We start from the raw sequence: 27,246 nt of genomic DNA, 5'->3' as shown, positions 1-27,246 counted from the left end.
GGGCTGATATTATTATTAGTCTGGGAGGGGGCCAATATCCACGGACCCATCCCAGCTTATTAATATCAATTAATGGTGGTTATTAAAAATAGGGGTGGGACATTTTTTTGTGTGGGGGGTCCCCCTTGTTAATAAACAGCAAGACAGTTGTGAACAGATATTAATAGCCTGGGAAGCTCCATGTTTATTACTCTCTATAAACAGGTGTAGGTGGGAACATTTGTAACATCGGCAGTGTATGAAATACTTATTTTCCCCACTCGAAGATTAGTTAACTAGCTTGAAATGACCGAGGATTACTGTATGTAAAAGCCGATGTTAAAAACGCACTACATATGGATGCTAGGTGAGAAAAAAAAAAAACGCACGACACCAACTCTTCTGCCCGAGAATCTCAGCTAATTTATATAAGCAGATGTGAGCGTACACTAACCCTAACAATTCAGACCCCAAAAGATTGAAATCTGGCAAGCTATCATCCCATGTAAACAGCAGACCACCCAGTAGTAATCTGGAAATATTCAGCCACAATGATACAAAATTGTTTTTATTTGTAAATGAAAACAAAATTACCAAATTTATATATTTTAACTGACAAAGGGGTAATTACAAGATTCTCTTTTATTCATCACAGTATTTTAACACTGATGAAAATAATGGTGTCACTGGTATGAGAACAGAAAATGCCTGGAAATGACCGATCTGTATTTCTGACTAAAATTAAAAATGATAAATCTGCAAACATGTGTATGATGGATGAATGATGGAGCATTCTTATAAGATATCTAAACAGCGCAAATCAAAATATGCACTGACAGAAGCGTGGAATCCGTGGTTATACAAGACTTCTGGCATGAAGCAGACTCACTCTCCAGAGCTGAAATCACTCATCCTATGTCTATCAGTCATTATGTGACATACAAAAAGAGCAAGAAAGCGGAGGAAGTATTGACTTTCAGGATCTAAAATAATTTAGTTATGTAGTCGTACTGCAAATCTGATCAACATCTTACAACTAGATCTGCAGGAAATTGCAGATGTGCTGCTGCGCCTGAAAATAGAGTTGCAGAAATGCCATTCACATGCATGGGCTGCTGTCCCCTTCACTGACATAGATCGCACCACTTTTACCCATAGACCAGATCTTATATCATCCGAACTTAAGTGAATGCAGCTATGATAATACGACAAAGGCCGCTGACATGAGAAAACGCATTGTCTGGAAACAATTGCCCCCATAAATCCTTGCACACTGGCAGATAAAAAGGTTTCCAAGAGCCCATAATCCACTAAATTAACTGAAACTAACAGCAAGAATGGCCTAATAAATGACTAGTTGCGCAAAAGGCGAATGCACATCATTGATCAGCCATTGTTTGCTGCACTAGTTGTGTAGAAACCAAGGTTAGATCATTTCTTAGAGCCAAACTAGTCACTTATACACAGGATCTCTGAAGGAATAACAATGAATTAGCAATAGTGATGAGCGAGTGTACTTGTTGCTCGGGTTTTCCTTGAGCACGCTCGGGTGGTCTCCAAGTATTTGTGAGTGCTCGGAGATTTAGTTTTTGTTGAGGCAGCTGCATGATTTACGGGCTGAATACATGTGGGGATTCCCTAACAACCATGTACTCAGGCTGGCTAGCACTTGTAAATCATGCAGCTGCGTCAACAAAAACTAAATCTCCGAGCAGTCACAAAAACTCGGGAGGCCACCCGAGCAACGAGTACACTCGCTCATCACTAATTAGCAACCGTGGATTTCTAGTACAGGACATACAAATGTAAATCTCTGTAATACCCAAGAGAGACCAGAGCGCTCAGCAAAAGTTCCGGAGAAAATACGATTTATTAGATCTTTAAATGTGGCCTTAAAGCGGAGTGCCAGCTAACTAGATTTTTTGTGTGTCGCCACATACCTCCAAGTTAGAACAGCACTGTAAATTGGCACTCAATGGCGCATGCCTTTTTTTTTTTTTTTCTCTATCAGTACTGAAACAGAAAAAAACAACAAAAAACCTTAATGGGGCCATGTCATCCCACAAAACTATGGGATTGTGAACCGAGCTGCCTGAGCTTTATATTACTCCTCTGGAATCAGTCACGATATTGGTGAGTGTACTCGTTGCTCGGATGACCTCTGAGTATTTGTGAGTGTTCGGAGATTCAGTTTTCTTTGCCGCAGCTGAATGATTTACAGCTATTAGCCAGCTTGATTACATGTGGGGATTCCCTAGCAACCAGGCAACCCCCACATGTACTCAGGCTGGCTAGTAGCTGTAAATCATTCAGCTGCCGGGATGAAAACTTAATCTCCGAACACTAACAAATACTCGGAAATCACCCGAGTATACTAGTTGTAGAGCGTGTTATGTGGCCTTGAATGAAGATTACAATTAGGCCAATTTCAGAAAAGCATAAACTGCCAAATTACAGGCTCGACCACAAGATCAATAACCCAAAACCAACATCTTTATAGAGCTCTATGAGGCCGTCACGGTTCCTTAGACCCACCTTCGAGCTGGTAAAGGTAGGGAGCCAACTTTAAGAAATGTGAACAGAAATGTTATAGACATATTGAAGTAAATGAATTTCAATGTTTTCTATTGAATTGCAAAAAAATAGTTTTTTATGAGTACATCCCACTAGGTTACATTGCACTGCCATTTAAAAGTAATCTGTCAAGAAGTTTTTGCTCCTTCATCTGAGAGCAGCTTGATATACGGGCAGAGACCCCGATTCCAGGGATATGTAACTTGGTTTACTGGGTGCAGCAGTTGTGATATAAATCAGTTTTTGTTTTTTAAGATGTAACAGTTCAGAAAGCTTCCCCAATCCACACCACAAATTTCTGAATATATTGTATAGTGACAGTAAACTGCTAATCAGTGCTGGGAGTGGAGCAGGACCAGGGCTCAAATGAGCAGCAGTTGATAATCTCCTGCTGATAAAATATTCATTGTTTTGAAACAACAGCACACAGCCTAATAAGGCTACGTTCAACATTTGCGTTCTGCCGGGCTGCGTCAGGCGCATGGACATGCGTTTGCATGCGTTTTGCGATGCATGCGGTTTTTTTGCCGCAAGCGTTAGGGCGCAGAGGACTCAGCAAGATGCATTTTTTTGCGTCCAAAATTCGGCAAAAAAGGACACATGCGTCGCAAAACTATGCGTTTTAGTTTTGCGTTGTGCGTTGCGTCGCCGACGCAACATTGCACAACGCAAATGTGAACGTAGCCTAAGTGACACATCACTGCAATCCGTGTCTCGGCCCCTGCTTCATGCTGCTCTCAGACTACATAGTACAAACCTGCTGACAGGTTCCCTTTAAGCTTTTCTTTGTCCATTTGGTTGTGTCTGGTATTGCAGCTCTGCCACATTTGACTAAGTCCTCAAAAGCAATGCAAAATCTGATTGCACCAAACTAATTCAGCTTTATTCTGATGCAAAAACTGAGTCCCTTTCAATTTAATGCGAGACTTGTACAGTTTATCTAATTTGTAAGGTACCAACTCTCTCAATAGAGATAACGTTTTACAATGGAGCGCGCGAGAAGTTAATGCATGTCCCTGTAAAGATGTAGCCTAATGGTAGGACAGTTTATTTTATTTTGGTTTTCATTTCTTTTTTTTTTTGTTTTTTAACCATAAAGTTTGCATTTTTTCCAATAATGTCAGATTACAGATATTTTACTGTATGACTGTATTTTCTATCATTGTCAACACCCAAAGTGTTTTAAAATAAAAAATAAAAATAGGCATGGTGTAAATATTTTACATAAAAACACCCATTTTCTCCTGCCCCCATCAGCCATGAAAACAAGGGGCATGGGAGGGACAGTTAGTGCAATCTGAGGCCGCCTCCAGTATTGCTGGCATGTGATAGCGCTCAGAGACAAATGGACAATCCAATATTGGTCGGTTTGAGAATCCACATATCAAAACCCGGTCTTCTATGAAACATAACATGCTCTGGTTTTGCTGCAAAGCAAAAAGAGGAAAAAATAGAAGATGCAATAAATAAGAGTCACTGATGAAATTAACATGAAGTTCCAAATGAACTTATCAAATATGCAACATTAAAGTAAAAAAAAAAAATAAAAAAATAAAAAATACAAAATTGGCTGAGATTTTCCAAAAAGAAAAAAAAAGTAGTTGGGAGCTGCGGACATCAGACGAGGCAGATTATTCCAGTATAGCTGAAGAAAGACCGTTCGTGAAATGCAGGAACTGCTTGTATGGTTCCTTCATAACCATAGAACAGGAGGCCTCTCCGAACCATAGTACGTCACTGATATTGGTCATTCCCAAAAGTATGTAATAAGGATGAGACAAAACTAAAAAAGGCAGAAAAAAAAGTCTTATGAGGAGTGAAAGATGGTGAACAGGGAGGAAGGAAACATTTATATGAAGTTGGTCAATTTCTTTCTTGCACAAACACAGTCTCTTGAGGACACAAGCCGGCATCTTGTAATGTGATATCATAGTCCAAGTGTGATAACTTCCGACGTGGAAAGTTTGTTAGGAGCTCAAACCTCTCATTTGGATATCCTCTCTGCTGTACATGCTTAACCAGAGCCTGCGAGACAAGATGGGAGAGAAGCACAAGTGAAAAGACACGAAGGATAACCAAAACATCCTAAATAGTCACATCCCGAAGAGGTACAGACCGAACCAACATAACCAAAAAATACACCTCCTGAGATAGTGAACACACGAAACGTGCGTTGGGGCGGCGGGGGAACTATTACAATACCTTGTCCTATTATGTAAGTTTAGTCTTTATTTTTATGGTATATGCACGTTAATAAGCAGCACTTTATACTAAAAGCACTTTGTCTTGTACTTGCAGTGCAGTCCAAACAGGACAGAACAGGTTTCTAATCAGGGCAAAATAAGTAGTATAGTCTCCTGCAACTAAAACTTGGAATTGCAGCTTCAGATATTACTATTGTATACTTTATTGGTTTCTTTTTTTAAATATTTATTAAATAAAGATTAGAATTAATATTACATAGTACTTATACTCTTGTCACTTACGTGTTTTTAAATGTCAAGTCCAAATACGCGAATTTGCATATTTGGGTGGTTATTGTTGTTTGCCTACATTTCAATCAGTCAGGTTAGCCACAGAAACAACCAGGTTTATCGGATCCCTGTGAAGTTTGGGTCCAATTTTATCAAAAGCAAAATAACAACTTAAAAAAATAAACAAAACTGAATGACTTGCTGCGAACATCTGCATAGAATATCATTATACGTGAGCTTGTGATCTCCAAACAAGAGGCACCATTAGACATTACGAGAATCCCATCCATGGGCACTACACCTGGTGATTTTGCATAGCCCAGCAGGTATCAGTTGACATGACCTCCAGTGGCATAGTATAGGCAGGTAACACTCGGGGGAAGACAAGAATTTTGCACCCATGGAAGGTTGGCGGTCCTCGAGTCCCTTCCACCAGTCTAATAATGAATCCCTTTTCTCCCAAGCACAGGGATTGTACTTTGGAGGAAAGTATTGCTATAATTACAGTTTGCACTTGGTTATTTTCTACCTTTTGTTGAATGATGACATAGAATAAAAAAAAAAAAAAAAGTTATACATTGCTGTGTGTCTTTGCTTGGTTTGAAGTGAGCAGATAGACAGGGAGCTGTGGGAAAGCGCAGTGTAGCCTTTACATGGGCAGGGACAGCACTCCCCAAAGGTAGACTGACGACAAAACGCATTTCATGATACTAAGAGATTAGTAGCTTGTATTGTTAGGCTGTAAAAACGCCCTCTTAGATCTCAAATAGAGAGGGAGAGTGAATTCTTATCAGCCTAAAAGTTGTGGGAGCCAATCAATCTTTTGGGAGGGGGATGGAAGGGAAGGTTGGGAGTTATTTCAGTTGGAAGGTTGGGAAGGTGGGGGGGCGGGAGGGAAGGCAAGGGGGGGGAGGATCGAGACCTCCTTTCTTAATGAGTCAAACGTTTGGTACTGTGATATATCATGGGGGATAGAATTAAAATTGTAAGCTGGAACGTTAGGGGTCTCGCAAATGTCTCAAAGCGGGCCGCAATTCTACAATATCTGCTGAAACTGAGGCCCTCAGTGATGTGCCTTCAAGAAACACACCTGGTAGAAGACAAAGTAGCTATGTTACAAAAAAGATGGGTGAGGAAGGCTCATCACTCGACGTACTCAGCCTATGCTAGGGGAGTGTCAGTATTAATCCACACTTCTACTCCATATGAAGAAGTGGAGGTTATAATAGACAAAGACAGGCAATACGTGTTTATTGTATGCAAGATATTGCATAGATTATTATGTATAGTGTCTTTATATATCCCTCCACCGTTTTCGGGAAAAAAGATACAGGAAATTCTGGACATATCAGGGAAATGGACTGGAGTCCCGTTGCTTGTAATAGGAGACGTGAATAATATTGCAAATGATCATTGGGATAGGGGCAAACATACAGGGAACAGAGAGGAAGGGAATGTAACACCTTTTGGAAACTACATGAGGGAAATTGGATGGATAGACTTGTGGAGAGTTCGAAATATGGAGAACTACACTTACTCATGCTACTCGGCGACGTATGGTTCCTTGTCTCGCATTGATGTGGCTTTGGGAAATGAAGGGATGGATAACTTGGTGCAGGAAGTGGAATATTTGCCCAGAGTTCTATCGGATCATTGTCCTCTGATGGTATCTCTACAATTGGGAGAACAGGGGAGGTTGGCAGGTATGGGATGGAAAATTCACCCCTTTTGGTTACGGTTGCTGGATATGGAAAAGATAGGAGAGGAACTGGGTGAATTCTTTAGGATAAACGAAGGTAGTGCAGAGGGTCATATAGTTTGGGATACTATGAAGGCGTTTTTGAGAGGGATCTTATTCAGAGAAGTATCTCGATTTAAGACTAAGTCTCAAAAACTAGATAAAGCAGTGATGGAGGAATTAAGGGCAGCGGAGGAGGCATTGGGGGCACAGTGTTCCAAAGCTACGCAGACCCGCATGAGAGTGACCCAGTCGGAGGTTAATAAACTTCACATCCGTAAGGCAGAGAGATTGCGGGCATTTCAGAACGAGGCATTCTATGCGGAGGGTGAGAAAGTGGGGCACCTGCTCTCAGTCGTAGCTTCGGCACAATGGGAATCCTCACATGTATACGCAATTAAAACAAAGGAAGGTAATGTGGTTACACAAGGGGATCAAATTTTGGATGTATTTAAACAATTTTACAGCGAGTTATACTCCTCAAAGATACATAAAAGTCAAGAGGAGATAAACAGGTATATGAGTGCGATTAAAGGGACACTGTCACCTGAATTTGGAGGGAACAATCTTCAGCCATGGAGGCGGGGTTTTTGTGTTTTTGATTCACCCTTTCCTTACCCGCTGGCTGCATGCTGGCTGCAATATTGGATTGGAGTTCATTGTCTGTCCTCCGTAGTACATGCCTGCACAGTGCAATCTTGCCTTGCGCAGGTGTCTACTATGGAGGACAGAGAATGAACTCCAATCCAATATTGCAGCCAGCATGCAGCCAGCGGGTAAGGAAAGGGTGAATCAAACACCCCAAAACCCCGCCTCCATGGCTGAAGATTGTTCCCTCCAAATTCAGGTGACAGTGTCCCTTTAAGCTTCCTAAACTAGGTGAGGAGGATAGAGAATAGATGGATAGGCCGATGGCAGCGGAGGAACTGAGGGTGGCACTGGCGGATATGGCGGGTAATAAGGCCCCGAGGGCGGATGGCATTCCGGTAGAGGTGTACAAAATTTTTAATGAAGAAATAATAACTAAATTGGAGAAGGTATTTAATGAGTCGTTGGAGAGGGGAATACTACCTACATCTATGAGAGAGGCCATTGTTGTGGTCATTCCTAAAGCTGATAAGGATCCGCTGAATCCGGAGTCCTACAGACCAATCTCACTCCTTACAGCAGATATAAAGATTTTGGCGAAGGCCTTGGCCAACAGACTAACCCATGTGATTGATAAAGTAATCCACCCAGATCAATCTGGATTTATGCCCAACAAATCTACAGCAATCAATTTAAGGAGATTATATTTAAATATGCAAATTCCAGCCGAAAATGCTGGAAAGAGAGTGGTGGTGTCCTTGGATGCCCATAAGGCCTTTGATTGTGTAGAATGGAATTACTTGTGGTCGGTTCTGTTGTGCCTTGGGTTCGGGCCTAAGTTTATATCTTGGGTGGGGTTGCTATACTCCTCTCCAATGACAAAAATTAGAGTAAATAATAAATTATCTGATAGTTTCTCATTGCATAGGGGTACAAGGCAGGGGTGCCCATTGTCTCCGTTGCTATTTGCCCTAGCTGTGGAACCCTTGGCCGCTAAAATAAGGGAGGCACGAGAGATAAAAGGATTTGTCTATGGAATGAAGGAGGAGAAGGTGTCTCTGTATGCTGACGATATTTTGTTATTTTTGGGGGGCTCAGGGGAGAATCTGGATAACGCGGTGGCATTAATTGAGGAATTTGGGGAATTCTCTGGACTCAAAATAAATTGGGACAAATCGTGCATTATGCCCATTGATGAGGTAGAAAGGGGTACTGAGGAGGTGGAAATGTCAGCAAAATTGAAGGTAGTTTCGAAATTTAAATATTTGGGGATACAAATCACCCTTCCTCTGACGAGGTTTGAAGAACTTAATCTAAGCCCTCTGCTACAAAAAATACGTACCAAAATTTCAGCGTGGAACAAACTACATCTCTCTGTAATTGGAAGAGTGAACCTTTTGAAGATGATTGTGATGCCGCAGTTGTTATATGTACTGCATAATTCTCCAATTTGGATTCCGCAGAGTAGGTTCCATAAAATTAAATCGCTGTTTGGCGAACTAATATGGGGGGGAAAAACCCAAGGTTTAAACAAGAAACTTTGCAGAGGCCAAAGGCGGAAAGGGGCTTGGCGCTCCCTAACCCTTGGGTATATTTTTTATCAGCACAATGCCAGCATATTGGAGGATGGGGGGAGGAGATGGGAAAGGGGCAATCGCCCAGTAGTTTGATATATTTGATGGGAAAATGGCCTGTGGGTGAGAGTTTGGAAGGGGGGCAATTTTTGAAACTGGGTTCTCTGTTTCCTACTGTTCTCCTAATTCATAAGGTATGGGAAAAAGTTAAACAGATTAGGGGTGTCACAGGCCTTACCAAATACTCACCTATATGGGATAATATAAACTTAAGGTACCTTCACACATAACGATATTGTTAACGATATCGTTGCTATTTGTGACGTAGCAACGATATCGTTAATGAAATCGTTCTGTGTGACAGCGACCAACGATCAGGCCCCTGCTGGGAGATCGTTGGTCGCTGAATAAAGTCCAGAACTTTATTTCGTCGCTGGACTCCCTGGAGACATCGCTGGATCGGCGTGTGTGACACCGATCCAGCGATGTCTTCACTGGTAACCAGGGTAAACATCGGGTAACTAAGCGCAGGGCCGCGCTTAGTAACCCGATGTTTACCCTGGTTACCATGATAAAAGTAAAAAAAAACAAACACTAGATACTTACCTACCGCTGTCTGTCCTCCAGCGCTGTGCTCTGCACTCCTCCTGTACTGGCTGTGAGCCGGAAAGCAGAGCGGTGACGTCACCGCTCTGCTTTCCGGCTCACAGACAGTACAGAAGGAGAGCAGAGAAGCAGAGCGCAGCGCTGGAGGACAGACAGCGGTAGGTAAGTATCTAGTGTTTGTTTTTTTTACTTTTAGCATGGTATCCAGGGTAAACATCGGGTTACTAAGCGCGGCCCTGCGCTTAGTTACCCGATGTTTACCCTGGTTACCGGCATCGTTGGTCGCTGGAGAGCGGTCTGTGTGACAGCTCTCCAGCGACCAAACAGCGACGCTGCAGCGATCCGGATCGTTGTCGGTATCGCTGCAGCGTCGCTTAATGTGAAGGGGCCTTTACAAGAATTTAAGCAAATGGAAGGATATGGGCCATGGAGAGAGGCAGGAATTAGAAAGATGGGTCAGCTAATAGGTCAAGGGGGACTTAAGTCATTTGTGGAGTTACAAACAGAATTCCAGTTATCACATTTAAATTTATATCATTATAAAAGAATTCATCATGCGTATCGGTCGCAATGTCGGAGAAAACTTATTGAGATCCAGATTGATATCACGCTGGCTTCCATTTTGGAGAACAGCGGGACAAGGGGGGCAATTTCAGAAGTGTATAGAGATTTATTATTCACCTTTCTAGCCAAACATCCCATCAAGTCTAGAGTGAAATGGGAAGCTGAATTGGGAGAGATAAATGATGATAGATGGGAATCTATTTTAGAATATGTGACTAAGATCTCTATGAGCGAACCTGGGAGGATGTCTCAATTATATGTAATTCATAGAGCTTACAGAACTCCCGATAGACTGTTCAAGATGGGTTTGAGGTCTGATTCCGAGTGTCCACGATGTTCGCAGGAACAGGCAGACATGTTACACATGCTGTGGCACTGCCCTAGACTGTCTGCCTTCTGGACAGTTGTATTGAATCGGATTGAATTGATATATAGGTGTCATTCCCAGAGAGAGACCCTTTGGTCTGTATATTAGGCTATGTGGAAGAAATAGCAGTGGTATCTATGGTTAAACTGGCGATTGCTAGACTGTTATTCATAGCAAGGAAATTGATAGCTCGGTTCTGGATCAGAGAGGAGCCTCTGACTAGACGAGACTTTCTTACGCAGGCGGACCATATAATTTTACTGGAAAAAAGTATCTATACTAAGAGAAATAAACTAGATGTATTTCAAAAGTTTTGGCAGCCATGGATAGAATGGAATTAGAATTGTGGGGAGGATGCATAATGTTACAGATGATGTTCATACTATACAATTGTATTTGAATTGGGGAAGGAATATCGGATGGGAATTTGGGAAAGCATTAAAGGGGTCTCGAAGGGGGGGGGGATAGGAAGGGAAAAGGCGGGGGGGGGGGGGGAGTTATGTTCATAAAATATATGATTATCTGTTATTCAGATGTCATTTGTTATCATTGATTTTCCTTAATAAAAATTTATCTGATTAAAAAAAAAATACTAAGAGATTAGTGATTGTGATCACTGCCTATGCCGAGCACAGCAGTTGATGACTTGCTTATACTGACTGCAGAGATCAGTATAAGAACCTGCAGCACCGACCGATATGTCAAAACAGCGCCTAAATGCTGCAGTAGGTGCATAGTGTAAAATTTGGCACCCCCAAAGTATTTGAAACCCAGGGCAACTGCCTGTGCTCCCCACCCCCCCAACTGGTACCATCACCAACCTTGCTCATATCATACATACCATCAACTTGGCCTTTTCTGGTAGTGAGATCTGTTCCCTTTTACCATCTGGGTATCGCAGCATGAGTTTCGCTTTGGGACCTGGAAGATTAAAAAAAATAAATAAATAATAGACAGGAAATAAATGACCAGATGAAATTAGAGAGAGCAATAATTAGTAATCAGCTCTCTATAATCCATTACTGGACAGTGGCAGCCTCATCTGTGTTTGAGTATGGATAATAAGTCCATGTTGGGCAATGTTACCCTTGTGTATCTGGGATCTACACCATTATGCCTGCTCACAATCAGTGTAAAGCTCTTGGTGAACATCACCCATATATTATGATGGTATAAAAAAAATCCCAAAACGATAATTGTACATGGAGCAGAATGTGTTTTTTGCCTCATACTGGTGGATGCTAAAGGGGCAGGAATCTGTCTAAACCACGCAGGCTATGGACATGTCTGACATGCACAGGGCCACAATCATATATGTTGAAGCACATTGTCTGCCAGCGACATATTTCCATTTTAACAAAATTTTACAGGGAGCGCGAGGAAGAGGGAGCGCGAGGCAGAGGGGAGCGCGAGGCAGAGGGAAACTGCGATGGAATTCAATTAATCACGCCGTGTTACCCATGGAAACTAGAAAACAATACTAAATGTCTGAAGGCATGCATAATATGGTGCAGTACAAACCATTACTTGTATCCGGACAGTCTTCAGAAGATTCATCATTCCCAAAATTGTCTTTTACATCTTGAGATTCTGTGGGAGGATTTTCAGGTAGTAAGTGGTGGTTCGAAGAATCGTCTTCTCCTATAACTGGCTCTAGTGGACATAAGTCATCTTTCCTGTGATTGATGGTTTTAGTTGTGGCCTTCCTAGATTTACTGCTGGATGTCCCCTGTTCTGGCAGTGACTCGGGCAGCCGCTCCTCCTTTTCATCCTCATGATCTGATCCACAGACTGAGATGAACTCTTCACTGCCAGAATACAGCTCCGTGTCCGACTCCTCCTCATAGCGACCGGGTTGTTTACTGGCTGAAGAGTCAAAATGGGTTTCTTGCAGGGAGGCACGTATTGCCGCTTCTAACTGACTGTCCTCACTTGCATCGATGAGGCTCTCCTGGAGGACAGTAAGACCACTAATGCAAATTAGAAGAGTACGATTAAAGAAACAAGGCCCATAGTACGCCAATACAATATACATAGAAGGTGTCAAAGACTTCAGCGTTTTAGAAAAAAAAAAACCATCTAATTGTAGTCTAGCCTCTGGTCAATCATCGACTGTGCAATAGGTATCTATACAAAAAGGTGTAGCATGACTATTCGCTGTGACTCAGAGGGGCCTGCCTTAAATGGTGCCACCCCTCTAAAACATCCATAGATCCTAATATAAATCTAGCAGAAAAAAAATCTAGTACAAAAAGAACTAACAGATGCGGCTTTATACTTACAGAACGCAACCGTTTCTTGGGAGGGCTGCTGGAAAGTCCATCAAGCTGACCGTGCTCTGTCAAAAATCCCATAACTTGTTCCAAAAACGAATTAACATCTAACTTGTGCCATTCAACCATCTTTTGGCCTTTGGGAAAGAGGGAAGACAAAAAAAAATAATAATCAATACAACAACAAAGAGTCAGAGAGCTTAAAAGGAATCGAGAGAAAGAGCAAGCTCAACATAAATGTCTTTCACCTGTACGTGGGTCCAATATGGAGACATATGGGAAGTCGGATAACTTGTAAAACTGTATGTATCTCTGCCCCTCTTCACTGTCATGGTAAACCTGTGAATACAGAACATTTACAGGGATGACTTATTGGTAACAGGGTTGATACATTGTATTACTTGAAAGGCCAATTAAGGCTACTTTCACATATCAGGTTTTTGCCGTCAGGCACAATCTGGCGAGTTTTGAATAAAACGCATCCGTTTTTTTCTCATACAGTTGTATTAGCGCCGGATTGCGCCTGACGGCCTCACGTTTAATTCATTTTTGCAGGATCTCTCTCTCTCTGGAACAGGAAGTCCAAACTCTAGCCCCGGTAAACAAAAACAGATCCAGCAAAAAACAATATATATAGATCCAGCGCATTGGTTTTTCAGAATTTGCTCCGGATCCGTTTTTTTTTTTTTTCCTCCCAAAACTAGCCGGATTATGCCTGAAGGCAAAAAAAACTGATGTGTTAAAGTAGCCTAAGGCCTCTTTCACACATCAGTTTTTTGCAGTCAGGCACAATCCGGCGAATTTTGAAAAAAAAAAAAAAAAAAAAAAAATGGATCCGATGCAAATTGTGAAAAACTGATGTGACGGATCTGTTTTTTGTTTTTTTTTATCCCGGGCATAGAATTTGAAAGAAAAAAAGTAAAAGAAAAGAAAGAAAGAGAAAGAGACCACAATGGAAAATGCATGATTTGGATGGAAAATGCATGGAAAAAAAAAAAAAAAAAAAAAGAAAACGGACTCGGTCATCGGATTTTATCATTTCACCTCACATTTCATAAGTTTTCCGCCGGATCCATCGCTGCCCGTTTTTTCGCCGGACAGAAAAAACGTTCCTATGTACGTTTTCTCCAGCCGCTGGAAAACAAATTTTCGACGCATCCGGCAAAAAACGGATGAAACGTGAGGTCATACGTTGCAATCCGGCGCTAATACAAGTCTATAAGACAAAAAACGGATCCAGCGCCAACTTTTGCCGGATCCGTGTTTTTTTAATCCACCGGATTGTGCCCGACGGCAAAAAACTGATGTGTGAAAGGGGCCTAACAGCTTTCTGTATAGTCTGTAAGAAAGGCATAAAACCCTATATATAAAAAAAAAAAAAAAAAAATCATAGGTACATGGCTACTATTGGTTCATTTCATGCAGTCAACAAATGCTCTGTATTTATTTAAGAAAGAAGCAAGAGAAAGAACCATGCATATAGAGCGCTCTCCCAAAATATAATGAAGTTACATGAATACAAAGTTTATTGAAAAGACAGAAAGCACAATAAAAACAACTTAAAAGACAAACAACACTACCACTGGTCCTATAGTAAATCAATGTATAAAGACGACTAGAGGCACAATAATGTGCCAAAGATAGCACCACACATATATACAGAAAAATGGCTTATACTTATATGGATAGACACAAAAGAATCATAGGTATATAATCTGGGCGTCCCCAGAAAGCCATATGGCGAAAAAGTACCCCTATGTAAACAAAAACGCTGATATTCACATTAAGACCCCAATAAGTCTAGCAAATAGCAATGGGAAATCAACAGGGATCACCCAGTGAATAATATAAAAGGCAACTTCTGCCTCAAGTTTTGAAGACGCAAGGCTTACGATGTAATAATAATGCGCGCCCAATCGGTAATATGCAGGCAGTTAGGGTTCACATGCCATCACAATAAGAAGGTATGGAAAGAAACCTATGCCACGAGGTTAAGCCAAAAGGCTGCATGTAGCGAAAAAAAAAAATCACCATATCAGTCAGTCCAATATGTGGCGTCAGCCGTCAAGAAGTCCCGGGACCAAAGTAGAGTGGGAAGAGCCCCACGCGTATCGCTGTATTACCAGCTTCGTCAGGGAAGGGCTGTATTTACTTAAGATCTCAATATGAGATTGATGGGGGTCCGACACTTGACATTTTTGGTCAGTTGTTTTCTTCATTAGCTAAACTGCATATATAATAAACCTTTGAGATCATTAGTTTAGGGGTGTGTAACTCAAGAATCCAGAAGGCTTCCCAGGCCATACATTTTCTATACCAGTCACCAATTTGTATGGGGTCTTTAACCTTTTCAACGCCAATTATTCTACAGCTAGTCAAGTTGCCATGGTAGTTTTAGGCTAGGTTCACAAGTTGCGCTTTTGCAGCATTTTTATTCAGCTTTTTTAATGCAAATTGTCAGCTGCGTTTCGCAGTATCAGCAAAGTCAATGAGATTTTCAGTCATGCACACAGCTTGTTTTCTTTAGCACTTCATTGGGGGACACAGATAACCATGGGTGTATGCTGCTGCGGCTAGGAGGCTGACACAATGCAAAAAATGGAAAAAGGATAACTCCTCCCCGGCAGTATACACCCACCGACAGGCACCAAGTAAACAAGTTTGTGCTTAGTGTCTGTAGGAGGCGGACCTGGATCTATACCAGATCCACATCTAATCCTTTTTTACAGGTTTTGTTGTTTTTATTAACTCTCTTCCTTTTTCTTTCAGATACAGCGTCTGGGAACCAGAGTGTTATTTTCACTCTGCCTTATCATAAGCGGCTGAGCGAGCAGTGTGGTGTCACCCACATCGCAACTCTCAGGCCCGCAGGTAGGACAATATCCCCTGTCACCCTCAGGGTGCTCCAGGGCTGATTCCGGTGGCCAGTCCTTGCCATTTCCCTCATCACCCCTCTCCTTGGAGAGGGCTGAGAGGAAGACGGTGGTTACCAGCAGTGACCTCCCCCCTTCTCTAAAGGGTTGATGCCATCTTCTACACCGTCCAGAGACGGTGTGGGAAGAAGGATCTTTGTATCCAGCGACCCGCCCACCCTTGGGCCCCTGGACGATCCTCAGCGCATATGGGAACAGGACATATATCAGGTAACCCGCTTCTCTCAAAGGAGCTGCAGACCCAGTAATTACTTTTTAAATTTCGCGCCTTTTTCACGCTCACTTCCCGGACCTGCGCCACCGTTTCCGATGCTCATAAGCGCCGTTATTCTCCTTTTAATTTGCGCTTTACTTTTCTACTTTTCATCCTGTCAGGGCACGCTCCCTGACACGTTCATTTTCACTACGGCTGGGTTAGGCCACGCCCTCTTTGTGCGCGCTTTCTCGCCGCCTCCTCTGGCCAATCAGACGTCGTACTCTTATGGCACGCCCCCCCCCACCTGCCGCCTGTCTTATCTCATTGGCTCCACAGCTAAACCACTCCTCTTCCCCTTCTTACGAGGCTTCCTGCATTCCTCCATCTTGGAATCTGCGCAGCATCTCGTGCATCGCTGTGCCTGGACGGATTTTCGGCTCGGGGGATACAGCTAGCCTCTGTCTGCTGCAGTTCGCTGGTCTGGATAGGCTTTTGCTACCCTTTTTTTCCTATATCCCTGTTTTCTGGCTAGCCTCCCCTCCACAGTATCTCACTTTATACTCCTCTGGCACTATAGCGCACCAGGCTCTACTTATGTCCAACTCTGCAGGGGCTTCTCTTTCTAAGCCCACTATAATTCATTAAACATGCGCACGTTGTAAGAAAAAGTGGTCCTCAGGCCAGTCATCGTCTCTCTGTCAGTCCTGCAGTCCTCCTACCATGTCTGCCCCACAGGAGCCCTCCGGCTCCCAGAATGAGTGCACGCCCCCTCCCCCAGGGTGGGCTGTTGCCATGTCCCAGTCGGTCTCTGACCTGACTAAGGTATCCCAGTCTCTGGTCCAGGCGCTTGAACAACTTCCACAACTGTCCACGCACCTGATATCGACTTTCAAAAGAGACAGACCAGCTAGCCGTTCTAGGAAGAGGACTCTGTCTGGCTCCTCATCCAGCTCTCCGGGTCCCTCCGCAGCACCCAAGCTGCTCTCCTCTTCCCAATTCTCCTCTTCGGAGGAGGACCTTGGGTCGGATATAGATTCACAGTCTGGGTCTGACTGATTCAGACCAGACTTCCAGTATGCAGGCCATGGTTGATAGCCAAGATAAGACTATTTCTCTATCCCTCAAACTTAAAAAGGACGAGGTTTCTCCCTAGGATCCTTCCGTCTCTTTCAAGCGGGTAAAACGTCCCTCTCGCTCCTTTCCCAACCACGAGGAGTTTGAAGCTACTTTGTCAAAGCACTGGGAGCATCCGAAAAAGCACTTTCTGGGAAGAAAACAATGAGACGTCCTATACCCAAAGGGGTGCCGATCTTCTTGGCAGGTGGGCGGAGTCCCCCAAGGTGGATCCGCCGGTTTCTCGTCTTTCCTCTAAGACTGTTCTGTCCTTACCGGATGGTGCGTCTCTTAAAGACGCGACGGACAGACAGATTGAGACACTAGCCAAATCAGCATTTGAGGCATCTGGGGCATCCCTCTGCAATAATTTTGCCTCCACCTGGGTAGGTAGCTAAGGCCATCTCCGCCTGGGCCAAGATCCTTCGCCAAGGCATCTTAGCTTCGGCTTCTTCGGACGAGCTGGCTGAATTGGCAGACCAGATTGGCCACGCTGGCAAATATGCTTTGGCTGCCTCCTTGGATGCGGCAGCCTGTTCTGCCAGAGCAAGTAGCAACATCGTGGCTATACGATGCATGCTTTGGTTGAAGGCATGGAGTGCAAATACTACTTCCAAGATGTCCCTTACCAACTTAGCCTTCCAAGGCTCTAGGCTCTTTGGTGCTCGGCTAGACTAGATAATTTCGGACGCTACCGGGGGCAAAAGCACCTCTCTCCCTCAGTCTAGACCCAAGCGTCTTTTCAACAGAAAGGGCCCTCGCTCCTTTAGGCCCTTTCGTCCATTTCCAGCTTCAGAATCCTCTTCACAGCAGGAGTGTCCCTCTGCCTTAGGTGAACGAAGGAAACCTTCTTACAAACCAGCTCCCAGCTGGAGGCCTAGCCAACCCTCAAGGTCCTTTGGGTCCCGTTCCAACAGGTTCCGTTCTGAGTGACGGGTCGCCCCACCTGGACGTTTTTCCAGGGTGGGAGGCAGGCTTCTTTCCTTCAAGGACGCCTGGTTATCGGTGGTCAGCGACGCCTGGGTCAGAGGGATCGTTACCTCTGGTTACAAGATTGAATTTTCTTCCCTCCCAGAAAGTCGCTTCCTTCTTTCTCGTCCACCAAAGCAGCGATGCCAATTACCCGGTTTTCTCCAAGCAGTATCTTCCCTGGTCACCGCTGGTGTAGTCGTCCCTGTTCCGTCAAACGAACGATTTTCGGGGTTCTACTCGAATCTCTTCGTAGTCCTGAAAAAAGACGGCTGTCTCCGTCCAATTCTGGACCTAAAATTGCTTAATCGTCATGTTCGACTCCGCCACTTCAGGATGGAATCCCTACGATCGGTGATTGCCGCCATGGAGCCGGGGGAATTTCTCTGCTCGGTAGACATTCAGGATGCGTACCTTCACGTTCCTATTTGTGTACGGCACCAGAGATTCCCTCGGTTTGCAATCTAGGACGATCACTACCAATTCACGGCCCTTCCCTTCGGCCTGCCCCCAGGGTTTTCACCAAGGTCATGGCTATTCTTCGTTCCAGGGGGATTCTCATTATCCCTTACCTGGACGATCTGCTGATCAAGGGATCATCCCATCAAGACTCTTCTCGAAGCCTTCAAATCTCCCTGGACACACTGACCCGTCTCGGCTGGATTATCAACCGAGACAAGTTCCACACTCGTCCCCTCCAGTTGTCCACCTGGAACAGGTCCACGACCTCCCTAGACCGTCCAGTTCATCTGCATCCCGAAGTAAGGCAGTCCCTAACCTGGTGTGCTCCTCAGTCCTCAAAGGGAGGTCCTTCCTCCCCGTTCAGTGGCAGGTCATCACCACTGACGCAAGTCTCCTCGGATGGGGAGCAGTCTTCCGACAACACAGCGCAAGGTCGCTGGAACGCCCAGGAGGCTCTTCTTCCCATCAACCTCCTGGAGATCAGGGCAATCTTCCTTGCACTACTCCACTGACAGACCCATCCGCATTCAGTCGGACAACGCCACGGCTGTGGCGTACTTGAACCACCAGGGCGGGACTCGCAGCAATCAGGTGATGGCGGAAACGGCAAAGATCCTGCGTTCGGTGGAACGTCACATTCCAGCCACATCAGCCGTTCACATTCTGGGGGTCGAAAATTAGGCAGCCGATTTCTTGAGCCGCCAAGGACTGGCAGCGGGCGAGTGGTCTCTCCATCCCTCGGTCTTCAATCAGATATGTCAACGTTGGGGCACGCCGGACGTCGACCTCATGGCGTCTCGAATGAACCACAAGGTAGCTCGGTTCATAGCCAGATCCCGAGATCCTCTGGCCGTCAGCCACGACGCCCTGGTAATTCCGTGGTCCCAGTTTCAGGTCACTTACCTGTTTCCTCCTCTTCCCTTGATCCAAAGGGTCATAAAAAAGATAAAGTCAGAGGGGATTTCGGTTATCCTCTTAGAACCAGACTGGCCAAGGCGCCCTTGGTATGCGGAACTCATGAATATGCTCTCGGATACCCCCTGGAGGCTCCCAGACCTTCTCTTACACGGTCTGCTATTCCACCAGAGTTCTCAGTCTCAGTTTAACGGCATGGCCGTTGAGGCCGCGGTCCTAAGGGAGTCCGGTTTTTCTCACCAGGTCATTCAGACAATGATCAGAGCAAGAAAACCAGCTTCTTCCCGCATTTACCACAGGTACTGGAAGGCTTTCTTCCAATGGTGTGAAACAAACAATGTTTTTCCGATGTCTTTTTCCCTTCCGGACTTTCTTGGTTTCCTTCAGGCAGGTCTCTACTCGGGACTGACTCTCAGTACCCTAAAGGGTCAGGTCTCCGCTTTGTCCATTCTTTTTCAGAAGGATCTGTCCTCCATCCCTCAGGTCAAGACGTTTCTCCAAGGAGTTGCACATCTTTCTCCTCCATTCCATTCCCTCTTGGAACCTTGGGATCTCAGCCCCTGTTTTGGGGGTTCCACAGTCTGCGCCCTTCGAAACCCTTCAGGACATTTCTTTTTCCCTTCTTTCTTGGAAGGTGGCCTTTCTAATTGCCAGCACATCAATTAGGAGGGTCTCCGAGTTGGCAGCTTTATGCTGCCGTTCTCCGACCTGTCCCTTCTTTTCTTCCCAAGGTGGTATCTGCTTTCCACATCAATGAGGACATCATTCTTCCCTCATTTTGCCCTTCTCCAGTTCATTCTCTGGAGAAGTCTCTTTACAAACTGGACGTGATCAGGGCCATTCGGGTCTATCTTTCTAGAACTGCCCCCTTTCGCCAGTCCGATTCCCTGTTTGTCATCTCTGAAGGTCGCCGGAAAGGTCTTCATGCATCCAAGTCCACGATCTCTTGTTGGATTAGTTCAGCGATATTGGAAGCCTACCGTGTTCATGAGAAACGGCCCCCTCCACCAGGGCTGTCGGAGCTTCTTGGGCTGTTCGTCACCAGGCTTCTGCCTTGCAGGTCTGCAAGGCCGCAACCTGGTGCACACTTTTACGAGGTTCTATAGGGTTCATACCCAGTCCGATGCAGATTTTGGTAGGAAGGTTCTGCAGGCGGCTGTTGCACACCGGCAGACCCGAGTCCTTTCTCCCCACCCTTTTTTGGGACTGCTTTTGGACGTCCCATGGTTATTTGTGTCCCCCAACGAAGCGATGAAGAAAGAGGGATTTTTTGGTACTTACCGTAAAATCTCCTTCTTGGAGCCTTCATTGAGGGACACAGCACCCTCCCTGCTTGTTTTCTGGTACCATGTTTGGGTCTAAGCACCCTGGTTGAGTTGGTACTATATGTTCTGAGTTCTGGTCGCTTCTCCTACTGCTTTTTTCACCAACTAAGGTACTTGGTGCCTATCGGTGGGTGTATACTGCCAGAGAGGAGCTATCCTTTTTCCTTTTTTTGCATAGTGTCAGCCTCCTAGCAGCAGCATACACCCATGGTTATCTGTGTCCCCCAATGAAGGCTCCAAGAAAGAGATTTTACAGTAAGTACCAAAAAATCCCTCTTTTTTTCCCCTGACACTTTTGTCAGAAGGATTTGGTTTTTGCAAAACGCAGCATGTCACTTCTATCAGTGTTTTTCACCCATTAAAAGCGATGGTTAGCGCAAAAACTAAGCAAGGTATCAGGTTTCGCTGCGTTTTCGATGCAAAAACAGTGGAATCAGATTTTTTATGCACTAAACTTTATCAGCATGCACAACAGACAAATGTACAAGCAAAAAAAAAAAAAGCAGCAAAAAACACAATTTGTGAACATAGCCTTAGGCAACAAATTTTGAAACCTGAGCTATTACTTATACCATGGTTATCCACCTCACAGAGCTGTTCTTCAATCCACTTTCTAAATGGTCATGTCATTCACCCTTTGTACTGAAGGGCACAGGTTTCACAGTGCACCAAGTAAAACACCTTTTTAGCACTGCATTTAATAAACTAATTTTGCATGGTTTGTCTTTATGGATGAAAACGTAGTAGTTTTCATTGTGTATTTACACAAACCTCATCGGTAACCACATTCATAGCATCCAGTGGTTGATAGCCACGATGATTTGCTCCTAATAACGAGTGTGGCAGTGTGGTATACATTCGGAATTTGTCAGCTACGCAAATACAAATTATTATAATCTTGTTTTTTTCCAGTCTCAAGAGGAAATTACTATCCCTTTTAGAAATCTTACTAAATGGAAATGCAGAGCACGGGAAAGTGAATTGCCGCACACACAGAAAATCAATATCCGCAATTCGGTATTACACATCCAGTGGCGTAACTACGAAGTTATGGGCCCCGGTGCGAAGTTTCAAATGGGGCCCCGGGCCCCCCCCCACCATGCCAAAATATTTTCCACCCAAATTCACATTTTCCTTATTAATTTTGCACACTATAGCTTTATTGCAAAGTTGTATAGTGTGACCTCAGTTGCATAACTATCCAGTGCCCCATCCTGGCATATATTTGTCCCCCGTACTGCCATTGTTATGTAATGTATAAAATAAAATAAACCATTATACTCATCAGGGGCTAACATAAAAGTCACGGGGATCCATATAAGAAGTATAATGCACCCCCTTATAGTGTAATACACTCCTCATAGTCCCCATATAGTATTGTACACTCCTCAGTCCTCCATATAGTATAATACACTCCTCCATATATTAAAGGGAACCTGTCACCCCCAAAATCGATGGTGAGGTAAGCTCACCGTCATCAGGGGCTTATCTACAGCATTCTATAATACTGTAGATAAGCCCCGATGTAACCTGAAAGAGGAGAAAAAGAGGTTAGATTATACTCACCCAGGGGCGGTCCCGCTGCGGTCTGGTCAAATGGGTGTCTCCAGTCCGCTCCGGCGCCTCCTATCTTCATTCCATGACGTCCTCTTCTGGTCTTCACGCCGCGGCTCCGGCGCAGGCATATTTTGTCTGCCCTGTTGAGGGCAGAGCAAAGTACTGCAGTGCGCAGGCGCCGGGCCTCTGTAACCTTTCCGGCGCCTGCGTACTACAGTACTTTGCACTGCCCTCAACAGGGCAAACAAAGTACGCCTGCGCCGGAGCCGCGGCGTGAAGACCAGAAGAGGACGTCATGGAATGAAGATGGGAGGCCCTGTTCCGGACCTGAGACACACATCGGAGCAGGACCGCCCCTGGGTGAGTATAATCTAACCTCTTTTTCTCCTCTTTCAGGCGGCTTATCTACAGCAATACAAAATGCTGTAGATAAGCCCCTGATGACGGTGAGCTTACCTCACCATCGATTTTGGGGGTGACAGGTTCCCTTTAAAATACACTCCTCATAGTGCTCCATATAGCATAATACACTCTTCGTAGTGCTCCATATAGTATAATACACCCCTCATAGTCCTCCATATAGTATAATACACTCCTCAGTCCTCCATTTAGTATTATACACTCCACATAGTCCTCCATAAATTAAAATACACTGCTCAGTCCTCCATATAGTATAATACACTCCTCATAGTGCTCCATATAGTATAATGCACCGCCATCGTCATCTATGTCGTACAATTCACTTTCCATAGTATGATGCACCCTAGTTCTTCATATAGTATAATATATTCCTCAGTCCTCGATTCAGTATAATGCAGCCCACATATAGTATAATACACCCACCCCACAGAGTATACTGCAGCCCTGCCATACAATGTAACCCCCATAGAATATAATGCAGTCCCCCTCAGTGTAATGCAGCCCCTCCATACAGGGGCAGTGAGAAAGACACAAGCAAATGGTGACTAGGGGGCAGGGGAGAAGGACACAAGGGGGCTAGGGGAGACAGGCACAAGGGTAACATAGGGGGGGCTAGGGAGCAAGGAAGACAGGCACAAGGGGACACATGGGGGCTAGGAGGCAGGGGAGAAGGTTACAAGGGGACTAGTGGGCAACGGAGACTGACAAGGGAGACTGGCACAAGGGGACACATAGGGACTAGTTGGCCAGGGAGACTGACAAGGGGACACACAGGGACTAATGGGCAAGGGAGACTGGCACAAGGGACACAAGCATAAGGGGACAAGGGAGACAGGCGCAAGGGGACACATAGGGACTAGTGGGCAAAGGACACTGACAAGGCTACACACGCGGACAAGGGATACAAGCACAAGGGGACACACAGGGACTAGGAGGAAGGGGAGAAGGGCACAATGGGACACACGAGGACTGGAAGGCAAGGGAGACAGGCACAAGGGAGGGAGGGAGGGAGGGAGGGAGAGAGAGAGAGAGAGAGAGAGAGAGAGAGAAGAGAGAGAGAGAGAGAGAGAGAGAGAATACACAGACTACAGATATCACACACACACACTTCAGATATCACACACATTACAGATGTCACACACAAACTATAGATATCACACACAAACTATAGATATCACACACAAACACACCAGCTCATATACACATCTCACACTCTCCTCTCTGGTAAAGGGGAGGCTGATATAAACGTGCAGCTCCTCAGCTTCTCCTGCTTACAGCAGCTCTGTCCCGCACCTCTCCCGCTCTCGCCTTCTGCCCGGGGCAGCAGAGCAGGAGACGCTGTCTCACCGTGCTGACTGGAGCTGCTTCCTAACTCTCACATACCCTGGCTGCCCCCCTCCCCCTAGATACGCCTCTGACTGTAGCCGCGCGGGAGGGATCTCCTGCACTGCAACATGGTGTTGGGTGCCTCTGACCTGCCGGGCCCCTGACCTGCCGGGCCCGGTCGCAGTGGCGACTGCTGTGACCGTGGTAGTTACGCCACTGTACACATCCTTAGTGATCAAGAAAAATGTGATCACAAACAGAATGAGAGCCGAGAGCTGTGATTAGAAGACCTGCTGTGAAAACTGGGGGCTAGAAATTTTGCAAAATTTATAACAGCATCCCTCGAGAAGACAAGAGTGATGGGAGGGAGGTGTGCAGATAACTGCTATATAGAAATCAATGGACTGCCGTGAGCTGGCTGGGATGTTAGGAGTTAACACCTCTCCTGGAATGGAACTACTTGTAGTTACCAGTTCTACACCATAAAAGCTCTCAATGACAGCAGATAGAAAAAAAACAAGTCAATAGCAAACTTTCTTATTTTCATGCTGTTTAAAAGAAATTTAGGAACTTCAGAATAGCCCTTTAAAAGTAAAGTGAGGTATATTTGGAAAAAACACTAATAATTAACAGACTAATGCACACCAGTGCAAGCTCTTTTGGGTGCTCAAATCAGCGAACATCAGATAAAGTCTTATCAGAGCACGCTCAGGTGTCTTCGGCATGGTCAAATAATATGTTCAAGACCCTGCGGCTGCATATCTCATGGCTGTTAGACATCTGAAATACATGCAGGGCTTGCCTATTACAGATGTAAACCTGATGGTACTAAACATTTCTGTCAAACTAATGTCGCAGTTTTATAGTGCATGCTAAACAATTTCTGCTCCAAAAATCTACATATATTTGGAGATTTCCGCATTGTATCAGCCTAAGATACATAGTCCTCCCACAGTGCATGTGCAACTGTGCATTGATATACAGATATATTTCTTTTTTTTGCCACTGTTTTTCTGGATATACCATAAATACATCCTAGTAGAGGGAACCTACCTGCCAAAATATAAAATGTTCCTTTATTAATGACTTCACAGAATCATTGCTCCATATGTCACGGTTTAAGCACTGACAAGCAAAATCCTGGACGTTCTGGATATTGATCATCAGCCACTTGTTTTTCAGTTGCCCACACTCCTTCGCCTGAAAAAAAAAAAAAATGTTTATGATTATAAACAGACTCCAGATTAATGTACTCTGCAGAAATACAGCAATAGGAAGTCAGCTGCCATGCCAATTCAGCATGCTTGCCGTACAACTCCCTCACTATATAATGGGAAAGTGTCATTTGGCAGGAATAGGTGCATTTTGTGGGCAGACAAAATTTTGGGAGCTAGAGCTATTTTTCCATTATTTTATTTTTTTTTAATGTTTTTCATGCGTAAAATTATTAAAATTAACATTAATGAATCATGTATTCAGCACTTAGACAATGTATATTGGATCAATGTTGCATGCTGATCAATTTTATTATTTGCTATGTAACTGTGAGCCACTAAAGTCCCAGTCTGCAGGTAACAGGGTATTAGCCCGGGTTCACATTAGCGTTTGAGTTCGCAGCATGGTGCTGCAGAATGCTTACCTTAAGCTCAACCAACTTCCGCATGCGTCCTGCGTACCTAAACTTAGCCTTGTGTAGCTTAAGTAAACCTAGCCAAGATCCTTTATATCAGAATTGGCCAGAAGCATGGGATCCTGTTATTGTCAGCTATAACAAATAACAAGGCAGTAGTTGCTGCAGGGAGCTTCATCATTAGACAGCGCTGCATATCATGATTATACACTGTAGACAGATCATATAATACACACTGCAAAGAGCTAACAATAGATTTATTACCTCCCTATCCTACCCTAGTGCATTAAAATTAGTGATAATGACCCCTCCACTTCACACCACCAGAGAAGTTTTAATTAACCCCTTTACCCCCAAGGGTGGTTTGCACGTTATGGACCGGGCCAATTTTTACAATTCTGACCACTGTCCCTTTATGAGGTTATAACTCTGGAACGCTTCAACGGATCCCGGTGATTCTGACATTGTTTTCTCGTGACATATTGTACTTCATGATGGTGGTAAAAATTCTTTGATATTACCTGCGTTTATTTGTGAAAAGAACGGAAATTTGGCCGAAAATCTTGAAAATTTCGCAATTTTCCAACTTTGAATTTTTATGCAATTAAATCACAGAGATATGTCACACAAAATACTTAATAAGTAACATTTCCCACATGTCTACTTTACATCAGCACAATTTTGGAACCAAAAATTTTTTTTGTTAGGGAGTTATAAGGGTTAAAAGTTGACCAGCCATTTCTCAATTTTCCAACACCATTTTATTTTAGGGACCACATCTCATTTGAAGTCATTTTGAGGGGTCTATATGATAGAAAATACCCAAGTGTGACACCATTCTAAAAACGGCACCCCTCAAGGTGCTCAAAACCACATTCAAGAAGTTTATTAACCCTTCAGGTGTTTCACAGGAATTTTTGGAATGTATAAATAAAAATTAACATTTAACTTTTTTTCACCAAAAAAATTACTTCAGCTCCAATTTGTTTTATTTTACCAATGGTAAGAGAAGAAATTGGACCACAAAAGTTGTTGTATAATTTGTCCTGAGTACGCTGATACCCCATATGTGGGAGTAAACCACTGTTTGGGCGCATGGGAGAGCTCGGAAGGGAAGGAGCGCCGTTTGACTTTTCAATGCAAAATTGACAGGAATTGAGATGGGACGCCATGTTGCGTTTGGAGAGCCACTGATGTGCCTAAACATTGAAACCCTCCACAAGTGACACCATTTTGGAAAGTAGACCCCCTAAGGAACTTATCTAGATGTGTGGTGAGCACTTTGACCCACCAAGGGCTTCACTACAGTTTATAATGCAGAGCCGTAAAAATAAAACAAAAATTTTTTCCCACTAAAATTATTTTTTAGCCCCCAGTTTTGTATTTTTCCGAGGGTAACAGGAGAAATTGGACCACAAAAGTTGTTGTCCAATTTGTCCTGAGTGCGCTGATACCCCATATGTGGGGGGGAACCACCGTTTGGGCGCATGGGAGGGCTCGGAAGGGAAGGAGCGCCATTTGCAATGCAGACTTAGATTTAATGGTCTGCAGGTGTCACATTGCATTTGCAGAGCCCCTAATGTACCTAAACAGTAGAAACCCCCAACAAGTGACCCCATATTTGAAAGTATACCCCCCAAGGAACTTATGTAGATGGGTTGTC

At 44.3% G+C, this 27,246-nt stretch overlaps 1 protein-coding gene across 1 annotated transcript in view; it reads right to left on the bottom strand.

Moving 5' to 3' along the window:
* Positions 1–529: 529 nt before the first annotated feature.
* UBXN7 (UBX domain protein 7) overlaps positions 530–27,246 on the bottom strand; it is a 56,986-nt gene continuing 30,269 nt past the window's right edge. The window contains exons 6-11 of the mRNA XM_069727887.1: positions 25,007–25,153; positions 12,986–13,076; positions 12,747–12,874; positions 11,986–12,415; positions 11,306–11,385; positions 530–4,578 (exon numbers count right to left, since the gene is read on the bottom strand). Of these exons, the coding sequence (XP_069583988.1) occupies positions 4,417–4,578; positions 11,306–11,385; positions 11,986–12,415; positions 12,747–12,874; positions 12,986–13,076; positions 25,007–25,153 (1,038 nt within the window). The 3' untranslated portion in view covers positions 530–4,416. The remainder of the gene's footprint in view (positions 4,579–11,305; positions 11,386–11,985; positions 12,416–12,746; positions 12,875–12,985; positions 13,077–25,006; positions 25,154–27,246) is intronic.

The sequence above is a fragment of the Ranitomeya imitator genome, chromosome 5 (genome assembly GCF_032444005.1).
Source record: "Ranitomeya imitator isolate aRanImi1 chromosome 5, aRanImi1.pri, whole genome shotgun sequence".
NCBI classification, from domain to species: Eukaryota; Metazoa; Chordata; class Amphibia; order Anura; family Dendrobatidae; genus Ranitomeya; species Ranitomeya imitator.
The sequence above is the reverse complement of the archived record's forward strand: the minus strand, read 5'-3'. Positions and strand labels throughout refer to the sequence as shown.